This window comes from Mytilus edulis, chromosome 2 (assembly GCF_963676685.1).
Source record: "Mytilus edulis chromosome 2, xbMytEdul2.2, whole genome shotgun sequence".
Taxonomy (NCBI): domain Eukaryota; kingdom Metazoa; phylum Mollusca; class Bivalvia; order Mytilida; family Mytilidae; genus Mytilus; species Mytilus edulis.
The window spans coordinates 25,677,447-25,704,767 of NC_092345.1; the positions used below are offsets into that span (position 1 = coordinate 25,677,447).

The following is a 27,321-nucleotide window of genomic DNA, read 5'->3' on the forward strand; positions in this document are numbered from 1 at the left end:
TGTTATCGTTCCAACACCGTAACCGTAATAGATAGAAAAAAAAACGAAGGGTGAAATTTGTTCAGGACCAGACCCCGGTTCTTCGTTACATTTGATTCGAAAAGATTCAACGACTCATTGGTAGGGTTATGCCCCTTTGAAAATTAACCGGTGTCGGTGGACCACCAAAACTCAGAAACCGTAAATCGTAGAGACCTAGGATCTTCACCATTCATCAACAATTCATGAGACTTTCAAAAATACCTCAAGGTCAAATGTGTATGTTGACCTTGACCTTTGACCTAACACCTTGTTATCAGAACAACTCAAAAACCATTATACTTACAGAAGTTTTAAATAGTGGAAAATGTTTGGGTCATTACGGCGCAACTTTGTTATATTTTGACAGAAGAGATTTGACCTTTTTTTAAGGGGCATAAATCCTGTTTTAGGTTTCTGAAAAGACAAAATCAGCTTTTACTATATAACCAAAGGTCCTAGACCCATGGGGTCTTCAGCAATGACATTGGGGACTAATGACCTTGACAAAGGTCAAAAGGTCAAAGGTCAAGGTCATGTCCCATATAGCGAATTATGTGTTTTTGACCTTATTTAAAGGATTTTCAGTGTGTTTTAAAGCTTTTCAATACATTCTACGTCTATTGGAACATATATTTTACATTATAAAAGGGAAGACCTCTCAATTGTTCAAGAACAATTGACATTTTAATTTTTATAATGTTTCTTCGGTATCATGTGACACTTTTTCAAAGAAAGTATCACATTAGGGTCAAACAGTCGACAACACTACACGTTTTTGTATACTGTTAGGTTCTTGCTTAAGGATTTGACATTTACATTGTCACACATAACCTGAATAAGGGTTCAGTCCCTGAAATTCATATAAGTTATACCTAAAAAGTCTATTCTGTCCGAGAGAATGAGAACATTTGTTTGTTTGATAAGAATAAGACAATATTCTGTCAACTGGGAATACATTGGCGATATGACCTACGATGATTATTTTGACTTGATTATTTATCTTGGTATTGCTAACTGTTTCAGATTTTCTTTGTTGTAGTTTAACCTTTGTAAATCTATTGCTCTATTTATTTTCGATTAAACATTTAATTGCATGAATGTAAAATACCTCAGTTACACCTGCTGTATTAGAAACTGTTTCGTTGCGCATGTCATAGTCTTCGAATAAGTACCCGCTGTTTCGCATAAACAATCCATCTACGTTTTCTGTGACCATCCAGTATTCCATAATATCCTTAAAAAAGAAAAAAACAAATTAAAGACAATGATAAATAAAGGCAACAGTAGTATACGGCTGTTCAAATCTCGTAAATCGATGAGAAAAAAAATCGGGGTTACAAACTAAAACTGAGGGAAACGCATAAGATAGAAGAGGAGAACAACGACACAACATGAAAATGTAACACACACAGAAACGACCTCAGCATTAGACAAAATCCAATGAGAATAACAAATATAACATCAAAACAAAATACATGAATTTGGGATAGAAAAGTATCGTGACACGTCTTATAAAAACGTGAGTTCAAACTCAAATATAAGGGAAAACAAACGACACAACAGAAACACAACGTTAAAATATAACACACATAAAAGAACATTTGTTATGTCAATATATCCGTTAAATTGCACATTCAACGTTCACATGTGATACTTGAACGAGACAAAAATCAGTGACATGCAAAATGTGTGTGAGTTTCTGTAAAGGAATTGTATAGAAACGGTTTTAAAATAGTTTGCTGTATTTAGCACTATTCCATTCAACAACCACGAGGGTATTTAGGGTATCAAAATTGGTCTCAATATTGCCATATGATTGCTACGAGTCCCTTGAGAAAAGCTTGACTCGGGAATGTATAAATATGCAAGCAACGTCTGGCTCGAATGGGAAAGTTATAGTGGAGATTACTTCTAACCTCGCATCAAATCTGTCAGAATCTGTCAGAGCTGTTCTAGGACATCCTGACAACTAATACCTTTTAGACAGTTCTAGCTAGAACTGATCCTGACAGTTCTGTCCTAGAACAGTTTTAGACAGTTCTATCTACGACTAGAACATTTTCCCGGTAACAACAGTTTTATGACTAGAACAGTTTTACGATTAGAATTGATTTGGTCAGTTCTACGGCTAGAATTGATTTAGTCAGTTCTATCCATAGAACATTTTAAAGAACTCTTTCCTCAAATATAGATAAGTCAAAAGAATATAATATATATTATAAAATTTTCATAATAGCACTGTTTTAACTTTCTAGATAGTTTTACACAGTTTTAAATGTACGACTAAAACTGATTTGGACAGTTCTACCTAGAACAGTTTTAGACAGTTCTACCCTAGAACCGATTCTGACAGTTATACTTAGAACAGTTTTAGGGTAGAACTGTTCTAGGACAGTTTAGAATAGTTCTATGACAGATTATTCTGACAGTTCTAATGAGAGGTTATATATCCGATGTTTCGTGTAGCGAAAATACGACAATATCTAAACATTTAAACACCCTTGTGGTTCTACATGTTGCATGTTTCAAACCAAAAACAGTAAATCCTCAATTTATATTCACAGTCCAAAGAAACTGACCACATTTGGACTCAACTCGCTCTTCAGAGCTAAAAGATTTATTAAGTCCTGTATCAAAAAGACAAACTGACAAACACTTTTTACTTTGTTTTATTGTATACAGTTTGTTGTCATTTTTATTAAAGTAATCTATAGCACTGGGTATACGTATAAGACACTGGACATTAAGCAATAAACAATCAAAAAACCACTACGTTCAACACTTGGAATCTTCATTTCGACAAAAAAAAATAAAAGTATGATCGAAAATAGATGGAATATTTTTTTGTATAATCGATTATTGTTTTATATCAAATCGTTCTGTCATATTTTTTTCAGAGAAATAATTAAAATGAAAATAAAAGTTAAAAGGTGTATTTTATATATTGTCGTATAATATTTATTTGTGTCACTAACATGCTATTGATAGCAATGTCACATGTACTTATTTTAAAATGATTAAATACCTAAAAAATAATGAGAGTTACTCATGAAATCAAGAATATCCGAAATGCAAATAATTAAAATGGTGGATTCATAAGCAGACCTTGATAAATATTATATCTCACGTGCAAGAAAACACATAATCTTAAGATTGTTTGTCTTTTATTTATTTTTTTCGTGTGAGAGATGGGTGGTTGGGCGATATGATAATAGAATAAAGCTTTTGAAGAGCTGTTACGTCATTACCTTTAACTCGTTTACAACCATGTCACTTCTAATGTTTAAGTCAGGCTGGCCGGTCTTAAATTGATGTAGGTAATACTCATTCCTTGCAGGTTCCATTTCCCAAGAAGAGTTTCCATACACAGAATTCTGTAGTAAGTACAAATATTTTGATTCTATTAGTTATGACAACCTATAAATACTATACAAAATAAAAAGTTATAAAATTTTCTAACGGATCCATTTAAAGTTCAAAGCTACAACTTTGCACTTAAAATGTTATAGGGTCGAATCAGATTATTCTGAAACAGCAAACAACCATCAGGTGTAAAACAAAAAAGAAGACTACATCACTCCGTGCGCTCATCATGCAAATAAACTCATCACAGATACCAGCATTGAAAATTTAGCAGTTTCCGTTTACAATCAGTTGTGCTGCCACTAACATTCAATGATAACGTTGTTTATTTCAAATAATCTATTATTCGTTTATTTCGATGCATAATGATTCATTTACTAACTTTTAATCCCTCTTGCTTCAAAATAAACCAAAACACAGGAAATTTTAAATACGAATTTATTGAATAATCACCATAATGCTGTTAACAGCTGAAGCCCGCCTCTCGGCGCAGATTATCTTGCTGTGTTGAAGATTCTTTAGTAGTCTTATGTAGACGAAACGCGAGTCTGGCGTATTAAATTATAATCCTGGTACCTTTGATAACTACTTATGCTGTTTTGTGCTGTTCGGTCGTGTGTCTCTTTTGCACATTCATCTTTCCATTGTCAATTTGATTTTAATATTACAAAGTCCTCATGGTTATAAAAAAGCAAAAACTTTTAATTAGCACCTTTTCTGAATACCTGGATGTTATAAACACGAGTTTGTTTCCTTGGAAAGATCTTATTTAAATCAGATGAATCAATTTAGCAACTTATTAATTTTTCTTGAAGATTCTCTAAATAAAAGCTGTTATTATTGATTTAAACAAATGCACTTTTCAATAATTTTTGATAACTAAAAATTACGAATTTATGCACTGTAAAAGAGGGACGAAAAATACCAGAGATACAGTCAAACTCATAAATCGAAAATAAACTGACAACGCCTGGCTAAAAATGAAAAAGACAAACAGACAAACAATGGAACACATGACACAACATAGAAAACTAAAGAATAAGCAACACGAACCCCACCAAAAACTAGGGGTGATCTCAGGTGCTACGGAATGCAGATCCTGCTCCACATGTGGCACCCGTAGTGTTGCTTATGTTATAACAAATCCGGTAAATAGTATAATTCGGTAGGTCACATTCATGAAAGGGAATGGGATTGTAGTTTCGACGTAAGGAACATATCCGATATCATTTGTGAAACGGTTATTCCATAACAGTCAACCAACTCGTGATGGCGTCCGTAAAATTTACGAAGGGATGATTTCAACTTCACCATTTGCAACTCTTGGTTTAATAGCTTCTTTGTGAGCAGCAACCCTCTATCAAGAAAATCATGATAGGAAATGCAATCACGGGAATATCGTATCAATTGGGAGATATATACCACGTATGCAGGTGCTGCTGGAATGTTGCTATTTAGAAATGGAAAGGTCACAATTGGAAAGCTGAAATCATCTCTTTTGTCGTAAATTTTTGTTTTCAACCGACCCTCATTGTCAATTTCTAGATGTAAGTCAAGATATGAGGCTGATTTAACTGTAGCTGTTGTATCCTTTATCTCTAGTTCGATAAGATAGATGCGTTCAACAAATTCATCAAATTTTGAATTATTTAGTGAAAGAACGTCATCTAAATAGCGAAAAGTAGAGTTAAAGGATATTGCTAACTTCTTATCCTTCTTCCTAAGAAGTTCCTGTATGAATTCAGCCTCATAATAATAAAGAAACAAGTCGGAAAGAAGAGGGCACAACTGGTACCCATTGGAATGCCGACAGTCTGTTGAAAAACACGTCCTCCGAACGTAACAAATATGTTGTCAATAAAAAAATCAAGCATCTTGATAATGTCAGTTTCAGAGAATTTTTTGTTCGAATTAGAGTGATCCTTTACAAAGTAAGATTTTCCCTCCCTAAGACAAGATACTTGTCTCTACGTAGGCCATTCTTTTTTATGCAGAATAATTGTGTAAAGTGTAGAAAAGTCAAATGTTTTAATACTATTGCAAGATGACAGAGAGTTAGATTGTATGTACTCCAAAAGATCTTTGGTATTTTTTAAATGTATATTCTATTTGGGCTAAATAAAAAAACACCAAATGAGCAATTTCAATTCATTTTGGGGGATTGGCCATTATATATTCGGGTTTAACTTACCCAGTTTGTAATCTGACTACTCCATACGTAATAGTTCTTGTATTGAATGTTGCTTGCGTCCATACTGCCCACAAACCACGGATGTTTATCGCTTGTATGGTTAGGTATGAAATCCAAGACGATACGCATACCTATAATAACAATTTCCATAAATAATACAAATAAAAATGTGTGTTTCGTAAAAACCTAAAAAAAAATATTATTATGACATATATACCAGGATTAAATTTTGTATTTACGCCAGACGCGTGTTTCGTCTACAAAAGACCCATCAGATAAAAAGTTAAAAAGGCCAAATAAAGTACGAAGTTGAAGAGTATGGAGGACCAAAATTCCAAAACGTTTTGTCAAATACAGCTAAGGTACTGTATTACTGAGGTAGAAAAGCCTTAGTATTTAAAAAATTCAAGTATGTAACAATAAAAAAGAATCATGTTTGTATACATAAATTTCTGCCCTAGAAATATCAACTTTTTACTCATTTAGGGTTATTTCATTTGTTTCCTTAACATTCACGTTGGTTTATCTACGTGACATACATGGGGCTGACATTGTGTAAAACCTTCTAGAAATCGGTATTTTATAATCTTTGTTATAAGTATCGATTTATCTAGTCTAGACTAGATTAATCGATTAGATAAATCGATACTCAAAACAAAGATTATAAAATACCGATTTCTAGAAGATATTACACAATGTCAGTGAAAGTTTTAATGCTTTCACTTGTTCTATATTTGGTATATGTTTCCAGCTTACCCTTTCACTGTTACGTGTGAATCAAAGAAGGAATCTAATCGCACTGGTACCGTCTTTGAGTCAAAGAAGGAATCTAATCCCACTGGTACCGTCTTTGAGTCAAAGAAGGAATCTAATCCCACTGGTACCGTCTTTGAGTCAAAGAAGGAATCTAATCGCACTGGTACAGTCTTTGAGTCAAAGAAGGAATCTAATCGCACTGGTACAGTCTTTGAGTCAAAGAAGGAATCTAATCCCACTGGTACCGTCTTTGAGTCAAAGAAGGAATCTAATCGCACTGGTACAGTCTTTCCACTGGTACCGTCTTTGAGTCAAAGAAGGAATCTAATCGCACTGGTACCGTCTTTGAGTCAAAGAAGGAATCTAATCGCACTGGTACAGTCTTTGAGTCAAAGAAGAAATATAATCCCACTGGTACCGTCTTTGAGTCAAAGAAGGAATCTAATCGCACTGGTACAGTCTTTGAGAAGCTAAACATCATTGGATAAACGGATTTTGGTGTGCGGCTCCATTTATTGAAAAAGTCCGAGGGGAGCAGATTTAACAACTGCATGATATGTGAATATATGAATTGATATTATTATTTTTGTGACGTATTTTGTATTATGTACTGTGTTATTTTGTTTCAATGTATTCCATCCACCTCGTTGTGGGTATGAAAGTGCATTATTTTCAATAAATAAATAAAATTTATAACCTCAAAACTAAGAATACCTTTGTCGTGTACAGCCTTTATCAAATCTTTCAAATCTTGTAAAGTTCCAAAGTCGGGATCAATCAATTTATGGTCTTTAACACTTAAATCATCTTTTGTTGCATCCATACTGTAAATAGGACTTAATGATATGGCGCCTGCTCCCATGTCTTTAACGTAGTCGAGCTTTTGATGAACACCTGAAACATAGGAAGTTGAAGGTCAAATTAATATAATGTTTACATCAGTGAAAGTCATATTTGAAACAAACACAGAGCATACTAAACTATTGTTTTTCTTTCTTTGTTTCCCGCTCTCATTCATTACCAAACGAGAATCTGATCTATGTGATACACGTTATATGCAAGTATATCACAATGCAGCATGATTCAATTATTGCCTTTATATTCAGTGTTTCGAAGAAAAAAATTATAGACTGCATGTGCGCTGCAATTACTGAATAGCAGGATTTAATTTCTTTTATTTTTGTATGACATGGTAACAAGAATGTTATAAACTGCCAGTCCCCGTCTTGAAATGTTTTCAGTAAATCTGAACGTCGATAACTATATATATATAGGATGTTCAAAGCAGGTTACTCATGTATATGATATCGTTTACCGGTAATAATTAATAACCTGTTATCCTTCTAGATATTTTTGCAGTTATTGAACATAATGCATGTTTCAAAAATACGTTTGCTTTATATATCGCACCCATTTTTATTTTATGTATCATGAATTTTTGTGTGTCTGTGTTAGTGACGTTTTGACAAATTCATTTATGAAAAAATACTGCGTTCAAGCTTGTGAATGTTTAAAACTCCTGGCTGGTCGGTAGAAGCTTGTCGAATCAGACTATACTTCGTTAGTATCATATCATAAGTATCTCATTCGTTGATAATGTGCCATATTTTGATTTTTTTGGTTCAAAGAGGGCATGGTAGAATTTATTTCAGTTACAAGAAGTCTACCTTGCACTAAATATTGCTTTATCTTTCAGTTTGTACTAATTTTTTTTTAGCAATTTACCTTTCAAATCGCCGATACCATCATCATTGCTGTCGTAGAAACTTCTGACGTGTATTCGGTACATGACGTCATTCTGCCACCATGATCTAGAATCTTTATCCTTACATTTTGGATAGGCAAAGATCAGTGCCACAACGGTAATAATCAAAGCTAGCCATGCAATCAGAATGATGGCAACACATATCATTCGTAGTCTTACCCATAACGGCTTTGACGAGTGACGCAGGAGTTCTTCTTTTCCCATCCCTCGAAAGGGATTCCCGTTCTGCGTTTGTCCTGTTTGATGCTCCGACGCCATTTTTAAATTGATGTCATCAGGATTGCTAAAAGATTTGTATGTTACAGGCATTGAGATAAAACAAAATTTTTCAGTTTCTAAGATATGAAAAACTTTTCCTATAAATATATGTAATAGATGTAACAATTACAGATTTATATATAGTAAACTATAACGTAAAGGTAGATATATAAATGAATATAATAGATGGGCGCATAGTAATCAGATACGAGTAAGCACGAGACACTGTTTACAATGATTTTATTATAAAATTAATAAGGAAAAAAGATCACACTTTGTTTTCGGTAGAAGTTTATTGCATGGGTTGTTTGCGCGATTTTTTCAAGCCTTGCGGTAACACAGTGTAATGTTTGCTTGCACATCGATGTTTGATGATTCCCTAGTTTACAATCCGTATTAGCAATACACATAGCCAACTAAGTTATAAAGTGAAAAATCTATGAAGTTCAGATTCTGTACATAGTGTCGAAAGTTAACATAAAACTAATTGACTGCTCCATTGGTATCTTAAATTTAAAATACACTAGAACATACACGCGAAATCGCGGGCATTTAGAGCTTGGTTGAAAGTATGTAAACTGTTGTAGGGAGAATTTTTGTAAAAGATTTTATGTCTGGAGAATTTCAGAAAAGGTATTAAAATTCATAGGAACTTGGAGACAGGACAAATTTTTTTTAAGCCCTTTCCCTTTGTTTTTTATTTTTCTGTTAAATTCGCGTTTCTGTATACTCTGAACATATGTATATAATGAATAAAGTGTATTTGCTATTAACTATCAATTTCAAGTATCTTTCCCAGGGCGATCACTGCTTTATTATAAAGAGAGTCTCTTTCAACACGAAAATTATTCTCCTGTCCAGCGAGTACTCTTATGAAAAGTATGGGCAAGTTTAAAACCGGAAGTCTTGTATGACTTAAAAATTTGTCTGATGACGGAAAGAATATCCGGACGCCTTTTTTTTCGTTTTTCTCCCAAAATAACTCAAACTGAATCATCATAAGAATAGATAACAAATAACAAATGCGACTATGCATGGTACCTATAGAAGCGATGCTGGTTAATTTATTGTGGAAGGAAGAGAAGCGACACACAAAATGAGGTCTTCTCGTTTAATAGTACTAGAACACACCCGTGATATCGCGGGTCCGTGACTGAATTAAAGTATATAACTATGCGCAAGCCTTATCTTAGTATTAGTACAGTACTGTCATCTGATAAAGTCATGCCGATTATAAGATACACAATTTTCTCTGCTTTCAAATCTTTCTGTTTGAACCCGTCGAACTGGAACTTATCAATTATTGGTAATATTAAATATTTGGAAAACAAAAGGTCCTGGAATGGAGTATTTTTTAATCAACAGCATTGTCCTATATTAGTTATTAATGAAGTTGAATTCTTTGATTCGCTGTTTTACGTCATGCCCGCTAACAAATTGAAACTTATTTTTAGTCCAGATTTTTAGTATTCGTATTGTTATCTTAGAAAATCTGACGGATTAAAATACTACAATAGGTAACAATTTGACAATTTAGTAGTGTCAACCCTGTGATTATGACCCGTTTATATAGCATATTAATCCTGAATACATCGTTTGGTGGTGCGCCTGTCAGATGCGGAACGTACAGATAAGGTAATAGGTAACAGGTGATTATACTATTGGTATCGATATCGGACTCGACCCGGAACTTCCTAATTATTGGCGATATTAATTACGTGGAAAACAAAAGGGCCTGGAGTGGTGTAATTTTTAATCTACACCTTTGTACTATATTAGTTGTATATAAAGTTGAATTCTTTGATTCGTCGTTTTTACGTGATGACGGCTGACAAATTGGACCTCGTAATTTTAGTATTATAGATAGAAAACAAACACATAAAACATGGATAACATAAAAATAATTGTGGAAAAAGCAAATTAACAGAATATTACATGAAAAATTTACGTTTCAGGTGCAATGGAAGGTTGTACCAGACTTTTTAGTTCACCTGGCCCGAAGGGCCAAGTGAGTTTTCCCATCACTTTGCGACCGGCGTCCGGCATCCGTCGTCGTCCTGTGTCGTTAACTTTTACAAAAATCTTTTCCTCTGAAACTACTAAATCAAATTAAACCAAACTTGGCCATAATCATTATTTGGGTATATAGTTTAAAAAATGTGTCCGGTGACCCCGCTAACTAACCAAGATGGCCGCCACGTCGAAAAATATAACATAGGGGTAAAATGCAGTTTTTGGCTTATAACTCAAAAACCAAAGCATTTAGAGCAAATCTGACATACGTAAAATTGTTTATCAGGTCAAGATCTATCTGCCCTGAAATTTTCAGATGAATCGGACAACCTGTTGTTGGGTTGCTGCCCCTGAATTGGTAATTTTAAGGAAATTTTGCTGTTTTTGGTTATTATCTTGAACATTATTATCGATAGAGATAAACTGTAAACAACAATAATGTTCAGCAAAGTAAGATTTACAAATAAGTCAACACGACCGAAATGGTCAGTTGACCCTTTTAGGAGTTATTGCCCTTTATAGTCAATTTTTAACTATTTTTCGTAAATCTTAGTAATCTTTTACAAAAATCTTCTACTCTGAAACTACAGGGCCAAATTAATCCAAACTTGGCCACAATCATCTTTGGGGTATCTAGTTTAAAAAATGTGTCTGGTGACTCGGCCTACCAACCAAGATGGCCGCCACGGCTAAAAATATAACATAGGGGTAAAATGCAGTTTTTGGGTTATAACTCAAAAACCAAAGCATTTAGAGCAAATCTGACATTTGTGTAAAATTGTTAATCAGGTCAAGATCTATCTGCCCTGAAATTTACAGACCAATCGGACAACCCTTTGTTGGGTTGCTGCCCCTGAATTGGTAATTTTAAGGACATTTTTCTGTTTTTGGTTATTATCTTGAATATTATTATAGATAGAGATAAACTGTAAACATCAATAATGTACAGTAAAGTAAGACCTTAAAAGAAGTCGGAATGACCAAAATGGTCAATTGACCCCCTAAGGAGTTATTGCCCTTTATATAGTCATTTTTTAACAATTTTCACAAAATTTGTAAAATTTTACTACCATTTTCAATGTAACTACTGGGCCAAGTTCATTATAGATAGAGATAATTGTAAGCAGCAAGAATTTCAGTAAAGTAAGATCTACAAACACATCACCATCACCAAACCATAATTTTGTCTTGAATCCATCTGTGTCCTTTGTTTAATATTCACATAGACCAAGGTGAGCGACACAGGCTCTTTATAGCCTCTAGTTGTAAGTTTACAAATGCATTATAGTCAAAGGTTGGGAAGAACATGCCATGATTGGAATTTGGTGTAAAACTATCATTTAAAAAAATGTAATTAATAACTATATAAACAACTTACGTATATGTTGGAGAATTAGCTTTGCCCTCGCCTACAGATGTAGCACTCACAAGGTATACACCAGATTTACTCATCTTCTACACTGTAAGAATGATTGTTTTAGTGCACATTTTCATCTTAATTTGTGATTGATAACAACAGAAAAAATAGAAGTGTAAAGGATATTCAGTGTCGGTCCCTATTAATTGATTGTATGTGTTTAAGTCACTGTTCAGAAAGTCAGATTGCTCGAAGAGAACCACTGACCTTTAGCAGGAAAACTTAAAATCATAGTTGATATAGTTTTGGAATCGAACACATCTGCATGCAACATATGGGGTTTGAACTCTCAACATGAGTGTTGACCCCAAAAGAAACACCAGCCTCTGTAGTACAATAATATAATAAAGTCATTGGCACATACTGGTATTGGTAAACAAATTATTTGATATGTTTGGATGAATGGTGTAGCGTACAATAGTTCCTCAGTTATGATACTATATTGTATTACAAGAAATATTCTAAGCACTTCTGGCCTTTTCTCATTTGAATTCTTAAATTTGTCATTTAGGGGTCTTTTATACCTGATTATGTGATATGGTCTTTATCATTGTTGGAGGCCGTATGGTTACATATAGATGTTTTGAATTTCTGTGTCAGTTTGGTCTAGCGCTTGTGCAGAGTTGTCTCATTTGCAATCATACCACATCTCTTTTTTTTTTACATTCAACAACCCTCATGTGATCATGGTCTTTGAAAGACTGTTCGAAGCAAGGCTACCATTGTCCTTCTCTTACTTTTATTATTTTTGTGAATTTGAAGCTTTTAAGTTTAACTTTCACATTTTGTGGTTTATGATACCTGAAACTTATCCAGTTTTGTATTTGCAATATCAATTTAAGGCAAGCAAGCAGTGCTTAAATAGACAGTGTCTTATATTCTAAATTATAAGGGAGTACTCCTTTACTTCCTATTGAAATCGTGGTGTATAAACCTACAGTTACTAATAAATATAAAAAAAAGATATAAAAAAAAAACACATTTCAAAACTAAATCTGCATATAAAAATATCTTATTACCTTATAAGAGATCTTCAAAGAACAGGTTGTCACCAAATTGTATTTTAGAAATCATATACACAAAAAGTCATGTACATGTGCATGTATATTCATATCTTTTAAATATACCTAGCTGAACATTATCAGAGTTATTGATGCATAACAAACATTTGAAGCATATATAAACTCATAAATATTTGTACGCCTACATATGCATCAAACCAATGCCACTCTCAGTAAGCTATGCATGTATAATATGAGTTACTCAAGTCTGAAGATATGACTTATGACATATATTAATTATACATTTATGTATGCTTTACAGCCTATTCATGGGAGGGGTAATGTTTTATAGGTCGTAAAAAACAAGAATAACCAAGGAACGTTTATTCTTTTGCAGTCTGGTGAGATGCAGATCCGTATAGTATTTAAGAGAAAGAGTAGAGTGGGGGGTATGATACAAATGGGCTAAACATGAGTAAAAGAAGGATGGAACAGTGGGATATATGGAAAATAAAAAATAATAGAAATATTAGGACTTGTGAAAGAGCATAAAAATGTATCAAGGTGAATGATCAGATCACAAAATGCAACCCTCTCTTCTGCTTTTGTCTTGTACAGTTACAAAATACCTATCATTTACTAGCCTCATATTAAAAGTCTATTTTATGAATCTATCTTGAGAAAAGCAACTAATAACGAAGGTGTGTCATATTGAAAGTATTTACATGCACAAGAAGAATTTTACAGTTACAAAAGTCATACATGTTTTGTTAGTGTTGATTCTTCTGTTATTGATATACAGTAACTTAAAATTATACTTTAAATTCTAATTATTCACACAGATGCCTTACCTCAAAAGTCAAAATAGAATCCAAATCTAGTACCTTTATAAACAGGTTTATTTTTTTAAGGTGAAAGACAGTAAATTAAAGTATTTACCTGGATTATTCTATTTTGTAGTTTACCTAGGTAAAGTAGGTTGCTATAAAACATTTATATATTAACAAATCGAAAAGAAAACTTAGCGTTTATTCATAATTCGTACTTAAGCTGAATATTTTATTAGTAATTTCTCCTTTTCTTTATTATTTAATCTAGTGAAGAGAACGTTTCTCCACAGATAATTTTAGGCTAGCACCTTTCAATGTATTTCTTATAATATAAGCTGTGTCATAAAATCGTCTTTATGTATACACACACAATAAAGTCAAGATTTACTGAATACAATCAAACAGGTAGATAAAAGTTATCAAACTTTTTTTTATAAATCAGGTCACGTTTAAAAGTTCAACTATGATAAAATTTGATAATTGTGTACATGTATGAAGAAGCTAATCGGCAAATCCGTTTTAATATATGATTGTTGTTGATACATACATGTACTTAGGCTAATGTACTACATGTACATGTAATGAACCACTTTACAGACTCTCTCCGGGTGAAATAATGTAATTTATGGAGTTGAAAATGACTTTGAATTTGATATAAATTGTCATAAATTACCAACGTTAGCTTCAAGATTCGCATGACAAATTTAGAGACGACCAACTCTTGCAACTATAGAAAATAAGTACTTTGTGTTAAAAATACCCATAAGAATTATATAAATAAGAAGTATGGTCACCGAAGAAACCGACCATTTACTGTGAATGCTTGATCCAATTGGCCTTTTTATCCTTGCTTTATTACCCCGTTCATTTGTATAACATGTTCTAATAGTATTACATAAATTTAAAAGATACAATTGTCTTTGGAAACATGATAAGTGTTCGTGATCAATCTCTTTCTTCAGTCCTATATCATGGAAAATATCATGCCAGACTCTTAATATACTAGTATTTAAATCTTGAAGAAATTTTCAAGTTCAATCAATGATACGCATCACGCCATACACGGCTTACAACACATTTTATTCCGGTATTTATTATTTTTTGTAATGAAAAATAGTCATGGTTATCAAACGTATATATTATTGGTATGTAACATAAAAAAAAAGTAAGACTTGAAGAAAAATCTTGATGAGGAATTCAAAGAGCACAGGAAACATAGACACTAAATAATAAAATATTTGCAATAAGGGGGACAAAATTGTCAATTTATATATACATAATATATCGTTGGCACTAAAAAAATTTCCAGGGGCCCTTTTTTATTGAATATATTTATTTTTATGTTAAATTGACAAAATCCCTCACAATTCAAAGCCTTTCTCGCCCAATTATAATACTGAAGTATGCTGTTTTGGTAATAACGTCGAAAAGCTATTACAATATATATATTGAAATTGCCCCTATTTTATGAAAGAACCTCTAGCGCCTATGGGAAGAGCAATTAACAAACAACTACATATCTCATGTATCTAATGAAATATTGAATCTATCTAAAACTGTGAGGCAATCGCTTAAGATATTAAAACGAATAATTACCAATTCATAATCAGTTATTATAATTCATCATTTTAGTCTTTATACTGTTAAAAAATTTGTTATGTTCAATTTGTAAAAAAATATTATCATTTGCATGCATTAGTCTAGTCTCGATGCACCAGAGTTATCGTTCTACATATGCATATGGAGCGTCTGGATAATCGAGACTAGAATTAGTCTAAACAAATGAAAGGAAAAATGCAAGATCAATAGACGTTACGAAAGTAACCTAGATAAGCGATATATAAACATATTTGTTCAATGGTTGAGTCAAGAGATAATACGAATGTATGACAACAACGGCTAGTGAAAGAACCTGGATAGGACAGGAGTGAAGCTGGAGTGAGGAGAGATCACCAAAATTTAACATGATTTCGACAGATTATAACATCAGAGAATGGATAAACAAAGCCGTGTTTATGGTGACAGTTTTCCTGCTAGCAACAGCCGCTAGAGGTATGATGTGTTTTCTTCTAATAATCTTAGTTTAATCAATTTAAATCACAAGAGTTGTCTTTCTTTAAGTGCGATGAATTATGTAAATGAAATTTTAGATTTTTAGTCGAGCACTTAAATTAACAATTTGGTTACAATAGATTTTAGTAAAGCATACTGTTTATTATCTGACTATATAATTTAATATACGATATTCTTAGCTACACATGTTTGATTCAATTAAAAAATGTACTAAAATTAAAAAATTAAAAAAACATGCATTTTATTTTCTGTTTATCATGGCTTAAAATTATTAGGTTAAAATATTCTGTAAAGCAAATTTTAATCTCAGTATGTGTTACAGTCTATCTGTTATCACATGTACTTTATAATATTAATAAAATTGTGTGACTTTAAAAACAAAGGTCATGTGAAATGTACAGTATTTATTTACTTTCTAAATCAATATTGATAAAATATCAACTGTATGAGTGTATTTCATCCTCACCCTAAACTAGTTATCTAATGATGAGTGATAATTTTGTTCATATTTGCATTCTAAGTGGATCTTAGGGTCAAATTTATTTTTCGATCAAAGCGTTGTTTTTCAAGTTTACAATTTAAATTAAAAAGACACACATTTATTATTTTCATTCAAGTTTATTTAAATATTGCAGGGTATATTATATAGTTTATTTGTTGTTCAGATGTTTTTTTTTTTGTTTTTTGTTTGCAATTTTTCATTTTCTGTTGTTAATTTGTCACTAGTGTGTTTTGTTTTTGTGCTTATGGTATATAAAAAAAAGAAGATGTGGTATAATTGCCAATGAGACAACTCTCCACAAACTGAAGAACCAAAGTGAGACAGAAATAAACAACCAGTGTCATGTGTTTGTCTTGTTTGTTTTGTTGCTGTTGTTGACACGAATTTTCACCAAAGCTAGTTTCTGTAAAACTGTGTATTTAATCTTCATACCTCACTAGAGCACGGCTTGCTTTTGTTCAAAAAGTATGGCCAACCATATGTTTTCCTAAAGGATAATTCGAAGATACAATTATACAAGAGATGAATTTCCATTAACTACAGAGTGTTATAAGCTTTTCCAGATAAACTGGCATGTACGATCCTTTTAATATGAGGATTAATTGGACTATACATGTAACAAAAACTGCGTTTAAGTCTAGAACAAAGCAGGGTTCATACCATACACATGTTCTCATTCTTATTTGCATGTAGTGTTTGCCACTGGACGTTAAACATCAGTTTTCTCCCAAATGCCATGGACAAAGCGGAGTAGCCGCAAATACTCTGCCCGGGATCGAAATAACGACGTCCTGCACTGGAGGCGTGCACGCCACCCTAATAAAAAAAAAAACAATGCTAACTTAAACGAAATATGTGGAATTAGATGAACAAATGTGAAACCAGTTTATAAAATATATATTTGTTGCAGGAGAATGGCTGCTGATGATCGTCTATCTATTTAAAGATCAATTGATCGGAACCTCGTTAACTAAAACTTCATCTTTTGAGAACAAAACGACGGAAGTGACATCAGAGTCGTTTTTGGAAAGATGGCAGCTACAGAATTTGCACTTAATGTTGACCATGTCAATAGTAGTGTCGTTTATAATGTTTTGGGGAATTGGTGGAGTTTTTCAGTATTATTTTTATTATAAGCGAAGAAATCAAGTAAGTATTGATTGATATTCTATTTCAATATAAATTCCTATTCCTTAATAGAGAAAAGGCAATTGTTGATCTCTTTTATGGGACATTTACTCTCATCCATCTTCGAGAATACTTTACATATGTGTTTCGTTTGAATATCAACAAATTCTAAAGTTATCCAAGTCCGTTTAGTTGAATTTAAAAGATTCAGATAAGTATTTGCATAAAGTTTGAATATATTATTTTTGATATGTCGAGTACTTTTCTATTGGTTATAAATATTTATTATCTCTACTCTTATACTTTTACTGAGCTTTTTTAATAATAAAAAGAGTGGAGAGTTGTCTCATTGGCACTTACACCACATCTTCCTATATCTTTTTTGAATTGTGTTTTAGAGATAGTCTCCGATTACAGACGATTGTTCATGTTACGGGAGTATGTGAATCAATATTATATATTATCACGTTTTATTGTGGTGGGATCTCATGCAAAGCTTTTGTATTATGATAGATAATTGCAATCATAAATGAATTCATGTACACATTGCATTTGGCTCTGCTTCACTATTCTGTTATCACTTATTTACACCATGTACAGTGACTAGTTGTAGCATACACAATTACCCGTATGTACATTTACTAGTTGTAGCATACACAATTACCCGTATGTACATTTACTAGTTGTAGTGTACACAATTACCCGTTTTAAAGTAGAAAAATATCAGAGTAGTTGACAACTCTTTTTCAACAATTATATTCTTTGTAGATGTTGCTTTTACTTTTATATGCTTCTTTTTTTAAGACAGGTTTCATTATAATGCTTAAGTTATCAACGATTTAAAAAAATACACACCGTTTTTTAAGCTCATCTGGCTCACCTGTCTTAAAGGGCCAAGTGAATTATTCTCATCACTTGGCATCCGTCGTCGTTGTTGATTTTTTACATTTTGAACTTCTAGAAAAGCACTGAATGGAATGGCACAAACATGGTATGAATGTTTCTCATGAGGTGCCGACCAAGTGTTGTTACTTTGAAGTCGATCCATTATCCAAGATTGCCGCCAGCAGGGGACTTCGTTTAACAAAGGACCATACGGGAAATACATACAAATGTCTTCTTTTAGAGAACCATTGAATGGATTTAAACCAAACATGGCTTAAATGTTCCTTATGAGATGCTGATGAAGTGTTGCTATTTTGTTGCCGATTTACTGTTCAATATATGGCCACCATGATTTTTTTTTATTAAATTGTGGGTCCAATATTAAATCAAATTTAGTCCTCAATCATTATTTGGGAATCTGTTATGATTTTTATATATTTCTACATGATTTCTAAAACCATAGTAAAGTCAGGTGAGCGAAACGGGCTCTTGCGAGCCTCTAGTTGTTCTAAAAGCAAAATAAACGATCACCCAGGAATGATTTTATCTCCCACATGTTTCAATCATTTCGCTAACTGCATGACTATAGTTTTGATCCTCTCTATAGGCAGCTGACTGGAAATGTCAACCGGACAAATTTTTGACACCAGAAAACGAAAAACATGAATTTCTCCTCGGTTCAGCTAATATGTTACTTGGAGCTACGGTATCTGGTTTTATCGCTTGCTATATAGTTAATGGAGGTTAGTAAAGGATAGATTTCGTTTTGACTGAATTTAAAAGCAAAAAGTAAAATCACAAGAAAACTGAACTTTGAGGAAAATTCAAAACGTAAATTCTCTAATCAAATGGCAAAATCAAATGATAAAACACATAAAACGAATGGACAACAACTGCCATATTCCTGACTTGTTACAGGCATTTTCAAATGCAGAAAATGGTGGATTAAACCTGGTTTTATAGCGCCAAACCTCTCACTTGTATGACATTCGCATCCATTTCCATTATATTAACAACGATGTGTGAATAAAACAGACATAATAGGTAAAATTATGTCAAATATGGGATACAGCAGTCATCACTGTGTCACAATATCAATTAGAACAAAAACAAAGAAATATTTAACAAAGAAGCACAAAAAGCATCTATCAAATTTAACAACCACATTCATTGCTTACTTATAAATGTATTATAAATCAACCCATAAAGGATTGCAATAACTGTGTGGTTAATTAAACATAAATTTCCTCAAAGAGTTAAACAATTTTGGTTAGTATTGAGTTTCCAAAATGAAGTGCTTTTTTACATGTTCTTGTGCCATCAACTGCAAAATCGTAGTTTTCATATTTTTTTTCTTGCAACTCTGAATTTAGATTGCAACATAAATACACCGTACCCAATGACCCATTTATATTATCATGTTATTGATAACTGTTGTTGACTACAATGAGATTTCAATTTAAACAAATTATGTGGACGGAATTTCGGATAATTCCAATTTAAAGTGCACAAAACGCATTTTTTTTATTATCAAACTTTATAAGAGGAAACCAAGAATTACATACGTATGCCATGATCCTCATTTACCAAACTTCTTAAATTCTAAGCTGCAATTTTCTAAATTATAGACAACATCCATACTTATTCTACACCATCATCAAAATTTAAAGTAATGAACAATCTGTTTCAAATAAAAAAATTTAAAGCTCAAGACACCAAGATGACACACAGAAACAGGAAGCTACATTCATTAATTACATGTACATTGAATTTTACAGGGTACACCACGTTATATTACAACGTATCAGACCGAGGATGGTTATACACTCTAGCGTCCATACCAGCGTTTTACATGTATATAGACTGTTTAGCGTACTACTTTCACCGATTGACGCACACAAAATGGTTGTACATCAATATACACAAAGTCCACCACCGATATCACCAACCCACAGCCTTCAGTACTGTAGCAATGCATCCGGCTGAGTTTTTGTTACACCAGAGTTATCTTATCATTGTTCCATTTTATTTTCCTATCCACGCAGGTGAGTCAATAATTTATTAGAATTTCAGTATAATGACCCACTGCCAATAGATTACATTTAACCAATTTGTTTTTGTTTATGTTTCATATATAAATATAAAAAAGCGATGGATGCGAGTATTTCTGCTTAAAGCTTAACAGTATTTAGTGAATTGTTTAAATGATCATCGTATATTATATTTGATTCAATGAAAATTACTTTGAGTGCGGATGTCAGGCGAATCCATGACCATTTCGCATTTACTATAATATCGTTCTCCTAACAATCATAAAAATTTTTTTTTTTATTAATTTTTTATAATAAAAGATGCCCTAGATGTCTGAATATATTGTAAACCATAAAGAGTCATTTCACAGTATGTAATTATTAATCAATAATGGACCCAGAAACCAAATAAACTATGAAATGTATGTTAAATAGGACGATGAATTTGTTATATGTGATTTGTTGGATATAAGGTGTGAAGGTGTAACTGTTGTTATTTCATTAATAATTATAAATTTAAATAAGGTTAGAAAAATGACAGCTCAACTTTATCGTACCATATCCAATCTATAAGCTCGCGATAATTAATAATGCTACATAGTCGATTATAATACAGATAACCTGCAAATGCGAAAAGGAGTGTATTCGCTTTCATCCGCATTTATATCAAATTCCACAACTTCGGCTTCGCATTGATTATACAATACAACTTTCTTTTTATAACATAAGAGCAATAAATATTTATTTTACATGAATATGTCATTATCAGTTATTTGTAAACATATAATTATTTAGATGTATGTCAGTAATCATAATGTAATCAGTACAAGTGAATCTGACAATTACATGATCAAACTTCAACACATTACATTTAAAAAAATATATCAGCTGTGTATATACCAATAGTATATGTTTATTGCTATAGTAAAGTTTTCAGCTGTGTATAAACCATCAGTAGTATATGTTTATTTCTATGGTATGATAATAAATTTCAGCTCTATTACTATATACCAACAATATTATATATATATACTACTATGGTATAATAAAACGTTCAGCTGTGTATATAACAACCAAATTTAAGGTGTATTACTATGGTATAATTGAATTTCAGCTGTATATATACCAACTATATTATACGTATATTATTATGGTATGATGGATCATTCCGGCATAAATATGAGTGCAATTTGGCCATGGCAACCACCTTCTATCTTCCATGACAACCATCATAAGTATGTACAATTATACAACACTTTAAGAATACCCGTTGCATGAATGTGTAGCTAATAAGTTAATAACTTTATGTAATAAAAATAAAGGAAAAATATGCAGTTACCATGATTATAATTTAGTACGCCATACTTGCGTTTCGTCTACATAAGACTCATCAGTGAAACCCAGTTCAAAATAGTTGTAAAGCCAAACAAGTACAAAGTTGAAGAGCGATGAGGACCCAAAATTCGAAAAAGTTGTGCCATATACGGCTAAGGTAATTTATTCCTGGGATAAAAAATCCTTAGTTTTTCAAAAAATAATAGTTTTGTAATAGGAAATTTTTAAACAAATTACCATATAATTGATATTCATGTCAACACCTAAGTGCTGACTACTGGGCTATAACTGAGTCTAAAAATACTGACGATGACACAGCAAAAAATGTAAAACGAAAAAAAACCATACAAAGCACAACATAATCTACTGTTATTGTCAAACAAGTCGGTGGCTTTTTTTTTAACAGCGGTATACTACTGTTGCCTTTAGAATGAAATTCAAAACAGTGTGGCTGTGGCCAATGATTGACACATTAAAATAATCCATTGACTGGGACAATTTACATGAACGTTTGTCTGTAACGACCACCGTTCACGACGTACCTACGATAGACATTTAAACTGTGGGGTCACCAAAGGTTTCTTTACGCCTTTAATTATAACATAATTCAAAAATTAATCAGGAATAACCTTTATCTTTTGATTTATATAATTGATATAAATCAAAACATCGTGTTGTTTCTGATAAGTTTTTCGAATTACTTGATTAAGGTGTTGAGAACCTTTGGTGACCCCATAGTTTAAGTGTCTTTAAAAAGTACATAGTAAGCAGTGATCGTTACATACAAACGTTCACCTAAATTGTCCCAGTCAATGGATGAATTTAATGTGTCAATCAATGGCCACAGCCACACTGTTTTGAATTTCATTCTAAAGGCAACAGTAGTATACCGCTGTTAAAAAAATTTGTTTGAAATACTAACAATCAATCAAACAAATTGTATGTTCAAATCAATTCGTTGATGAAGTTCATGAAGCATCATGGTATAATAAGTTATGTGTACTGTTATATCAACTAATATGGTCCACCCAGTGGTAACAAATCATCACCAGACAAAGTTTCTAAATCGACGACTCGGTTTTCTGTGTACACGGGAGGCGATTAATATTGTGATCTACATAATATAAACAGTTCATTTAAAACATCAATCAAATAAAAAGAAAGATCAAAGCACAAAAAAGTGAGTTGCTGGGATGGGATTGTCTCTACCCTTATCCAAAGCTTTGTCACATTCATTCGTTTTTTCAATTTCTTAAAATTGATGTAATGTTCATGTAGGATTGTCATGATAAGTATATCTGCATGTAAGAATCAAAATTATTACTTATATAGATAGATATTTATTATTTAAGGTATTTCCATGTCAACTTTGGATTTAATTCCTATATGTTTGATTGGCTCCACGATACCCTCAGGACAGATGACCGCGTATATGGAGAAGACATTTTTGGTGGAAAGGGTCAACAACTTTTATCTACAAAAAAGTCGTCATGATAAACTGCTAACATATCTAATTCATTTCACTTATCATTAGTTTAATTTTCAGTCTACTTAAACGATACTTCATATTCATATTACGGTATTTTTTTTTTTTAACTTTCTGTTATATCATTTAATGTAATTCATAGGTGTCAACTGTCCATATATTGGTCGGAAATTCCAAAAGAAAAAAGAAAAAAATATCCCAATGGAAAATTCTCCTGACAGAAGACCAATATCTCCATTTTAATACAAAATGTTTTCTATTTCTAAATATTTTATAGCTCTATTTCATTATAAAGTATTTTTTATTATTAATGAAGAAATCCCACATCATTTAAAAGATGGGGTCTCTCTTTATTTATAAAGGGGGTACATTGAGAAATGTGTAATTCATTTTGTTTTCCTATTAGATACATCTCTAAAAAAAGATATGACATAACAACATGACATTTATTTGATGACAGGTTTTACATTCAAAATTTTCGACATGTATATATTTCCCATTTTGAATGCTTTTTTCAAAGTTGACACCTATGTATAACATCAATTGTTTGCTGTTTTTTTTAATACATTACACAATATTGATCTATGATTTACAAGTGCTAATTTACATTTTTTTAACTCCATTAATTGTTATTCTTTAAACTTTGACATATCCTGTTATTTGAAAATGATGCTGTTGGTCCCAACTATTGTGAAATCTATGACATGAAATTAATCATTGAGATATCTATGAACGAATAATTGGACCATGTAAACAGCATTAACTTCTTCAATTATTTATTTGTTATATTTTTTTGTGTTGTGTTGTTTTGTTTTTTTATAATATGCTAGACTCTTGCAATTTAAAGTCAGTTTTATTAATCGTTAACTAAGTAGTTGATTGAGATCTATGACATGAAATTTATCATTGAGATCTCTATCAATACTTTTTATATCAGTGTAAAAGAAAGGGTATTTTTGTTAGTTTTTTTTGTATTGGTGTTTTGTAATGATAATGTTATTGTCTCTTTGAAGTTTTAAGCCAGTAGTTTAATTGTTCAGTATTATTGTTTTAACATTATCAGGGTAAGATTAAAATATAAATGTTCCATTTTTTTCCTTTAAGGTGGTACCCAACACTTTCACTAAAATTAATTTGGCTCGTTTAATTTTTATAAAATTTTGTCGAAGTATTTACTTTGACACTTTAACAAAAAATTTAAAAATTTAAAAATTTTGAACCAACCGTTTTGTCAGAAAAAATACACTGGTTATATAGCAATTTGACAACCACCAATTTTGATCATTGAGAAGCTTTATATTGCTTTCACAAGGCAACGTAATTAAAACGTTTAGCTGATATTACAGAGTTATCTCCCTGTAGTGTTAGGTACCACCTTAAGAAAAGAATTATTGTTTGGCTTTTGTTTTATTTAAGGAGTCTGTGTGTCAAGGTTTTTGTTTTATTTAAGGAGTCTATTTTCTCCCTTGACAAACATTGAAAAAGATTTATCACTTTGTATTACTGCTTTATTGTATTTGTAAAAAAAGTATTTTTACACATTTTTTTTACAGATACATTTATGATGCAAATGAAGGTTTTTAAATCCCTATGACTTGAAAACATGTTTAACGAGGGTTTTAATTGTGACACAAAAAATGAAAACACACCATATTGATATTTAATCATTAGTTTAAGGTTTAAATAATTGATCTATTTTTTTTAAACAAGTGTACCTCAAGCTTTTTATATATTCTATAACTTAATCATAGAAACCAGTCATTGCTTAAAACTGTGTTGTTACAACTGAAAATGAAAGTCAATGAAACTCTATGACTTGAAAACTTATTTCAATGAGGGTTTTTTTGTATGAAAAACAGAACTGAAAATGCACTGTAGTAGGACATGAGGTTTCATCAATGATTCTTATTAGTAATCAATTGATGTTTTATATAAACAGTGGTATGTAAATGTTTTTAGTATTTATTAACTGTTGCATTGGTATTTATTAATAGATTTATTGAAAAATTATTTGTACGGTCAGTGAGCTTTACACAATAGTGAACGAAAAAGCAAACGCATGAAAACTTAAAACATATGGTAAGGAGTTTAAACAAACAACAATGAACTATGTCAGCGATAATGGAAGTTTGTACATAAAGCCTGATCCTGGTTTACTCTTATATTTGAAAATCAAAATATTGATGCCCTTTATAAAAAAGATAAATGAAATTGTGTAAAATTAATGTACAGTATTATGTTAAAAACACACAAAATCACAGATTTGGGAAGATAAATGTTTGTTATGATGATTTAAAATCGAATTGGGTAATTCTACGGTTACTTGATATCAATCAAACCAATATTTATGTAGCACCAACTTTCACCAATATTAAAGAATCATCTATGGATTGATTTTTGAAATATTGATGATTGATATAATTTAAGATCGCTTTTTATCAATTTTATCCATACAAATGAACATTTATCATTTTAATTATTTTCAATCCATTATATTTCAGAAAATATGCAAAAAACGTTATTTTCCGATTATAAGTTAAACAATCATAATGTTTCATCCAAAGTCTTAAAAATATTTCTGACACGTCCCAGTTACTGTAAGTTGACAAAATATATCTTATTTGGTGCCAGGTAATGGTATAAAAATAACATTGAAGTCTGTTGAAAGTTAAATCTAAAATACTGTGTAAAATGATTCTGAGATCTATGACACGAACTGTATCGTTGAGATCTCTCTGAAGCAAGCAGAAGCAAGTTTGTTGATTGTGTACCTTTTCAAGGAACATTTTTATCACCTTTACATACTTGTTATTGTTTTGTTCTGTGTATGATTTTTAAATCTTTCACAATTGAGATGAAATAAAATGTTGTTATAATTTCTAAATTGATGTTTTTATTCTCTTATATAGATAATCATAATAATTCATCACTGTCCCTGCTTTTTCCCGATATGTCAACTGCTCGTAACTTTTCAATAGGTCTTACATAATATAAGTACTCGTGTTAGTCATTGATAAATATATTTTTATTAGTAAATACACATGTTGACACACAAATCTTATCACATATGTAAATAGTAGACATAATATATTTCAGAATCGTGTCCAAAATGAAAATGTACAGTTAAATCCCTTTAACTGTTCCTTTTTTGGCGATTTTATTAACCAAATAATTTCATTGATTCATTCTGTGTATCTACATTGTTTGGAAGTAGCGCATTTACTAAACTTTAAAGGCATTTACAATGAAAACAAAATATCGTTATAAATTGGTATTTGTTATGACTTCTTTTCATTTTTTTAAATTTGGAAAGTTGACAGTTGTCTCAATGACAATAATTAAGTATGTTTCAGTCATCTGGGCCGCGTTCAATATCGTAGCTGCTACGTAGTGCTATGTACATTTTGACTATTGAACGTGTAGCTATAGACTAGCTGCTACATAGATATCGAAAGCAAGCTACGTAGTTGCTACAATATTGAACTCAACCATCTTGTCATTGTCAAAAACGGTAGTTAAGTCGTTTAAGGATTGGTTTAGTCCAATCACTGTGGAAAGTTACATTTGGTTTCATTTGTCAGCATAATTATGATTAATATTAACCGAAATCATTCTAAGTAAAATAGAATAAACAGTGATAAATAAAAATACCAAGTATTGTAATTATCTTGTCAAAAGAGGCCCAAGGTTCCAAGGGGACACTATAAACCACAAGTCAATGTATAACATACTGAACAGTAGACAAATAGAACCAATACCACAACGCAAGTAACTGATTACAAAACACTACACAAAACAGGAAAAACTGACCAAACACGAACGCCTCAAAATATCGGTGTGATCACAATCACGGGTAAGAGGAATGAATTGTAGCTACGGAAATTGTAACTTTTGTCATCTGCAACTGGCATTTTCTATAACTGTCAACCAAATAATGATGACTTCGATTTCAACATTAACATATTATGAAAAAAAAAAAAAGGAAATGCTTTCAAATGTGTGCCTTATTGTATTATAATGGTACCGTTTTTAATTTAGGAAGCTTGGAGCTCGGTATTTGCTAATGTGAATATTGCAAGAATATGATTATATTCGTTATCATTTGGAAAAATCAGAGAATGCTGATGTATTTGTCTTAATTTGTCATATTTTTCGGAACTTTTAGCATAGAATACAGTTTACATTTTTTGAGATAGAATAACGGTTTGCCGAAAACAAATCTGCATGTAATAGCGACTTGGTGTACTTTTTGTTTCCTCATTCGAAA

At 31.7% G+C, this 27,321-nt stretch overlaps 2 protein-coding genes across 4 annotated transcripts in view; one reads left to right on the forward strand and one right to left on the reverse strand.

Moving 5' to 3' along the window:
• LOC139511816 (amino acid transporter heavy chain SLC3A1-like) overlaps positions 1 to 13,738 on the reverse strand; it is a 47,291-nt gene extending 33,553 nt beyond the window's left edge. Inside the window, exons 1-7 of one of the 2 annotated variants that reach the window (XM_071298915.1) lie at positions 13,637 to 13,738; positions 11,746 to 11,827; positions 8,057 to 8,379; positions 7,046 to 7,225; positions 5,576 to 5,706; positions 3,270 to 3,395; positions 1,130 to 1,255 (exon numbers count right to left, since the gene is read on the reverse strand). In XM_071298915.1, the coding sequence (XP_071155016.1) occupies positions 1,130 to 1,255; positions 3,270 to 3,395; positions 5,576 to 5,706; positions 7,046 to 7,225; positions 8,057 to 8,379; positions 11,746 to 11,819 (960 nt within the window). In that variant the 5' untranslated portion in view covers positions 11,820 to 11,827; positions 13,637 to 13,738. Of the gene's footprint in view, positions 1 to 1,129; positions 1,256 to 3,269; positions 3,396 to 5,575; positions 5,707 to 7,045; positions 7,226 to 8,056; positions 8,380 to 11,745; positions 11,828 to 12,803; positions 12,910 to 13,636 lie in introns of those variants that run through there. The other variant, XM_071298916.1, reaches the window with a different exon arrangement.
• A 1,704-nt stretch (positions 13,739 to 15,442) lies between these two features.
• On the forward strand, positions 15,443 to 25,938 carry LOC139511819 (uncharacterized). 2 transcript variants are annotated; one of them, XR_011662100.1, is made up of 7 exons: positions 15,463 to 15,667; positions 17,101 to 17,339; positions 18,811 to 18,946; positions 19,982 to 20,248; positions 21,348 to 21,468; positions 22,921 to 24,158; positions 24,436 to 25,938. XR_011662100.1 is itself a non-coding variant. In XM_071298919.1 (6 exons), exons 1-6 carry the CDS (start codon positions 15,580 to 15,582, stop codon positions 23,060 to 23,062), a joined length of 993 nt encoding a protein of 330 aa, XP_071155020.1. In that variant the 5' UTR covers positions 15,443 to 15,579; the 3' UTR covers positions 23,063 to 25,938. The 2 variants fall into 2 exon arrangements, 1 of the variants encoding a protein (XP_071155020.1); XM_071298919.1 differs by having other exon boundaries at positions 15,443 to 15,667; positions 22,921 to 25,938.
• The last annotated feature ends 1,383 nt before the right edge of the window (positions 25,939 to 27,321 follow it).

Bases quoted from the DNA above. Each gene is read 5' to 3' on its own strand.
- LOC139511819 (XM_071298919.1), top strand. From the start codon at position 15,580: ATGATTTCGACAGATTATAACATCAGAGAATGGATAAACAAAGCCGTG. The intron at 18,947-19,981 runs GTTAGTAAAGGA...TGAATTTTACAG, and splicing joins TTGCTATATAGTTAATGGAG to GGTACACCACGTTATATTAC. The intron at 20,249-21,347 runs GTGAGTCAATAA...ATTGAATTTCAG, and splicing joins TTATTTTCCTATCCACGCAG to CTGTATATATACCAACTATA.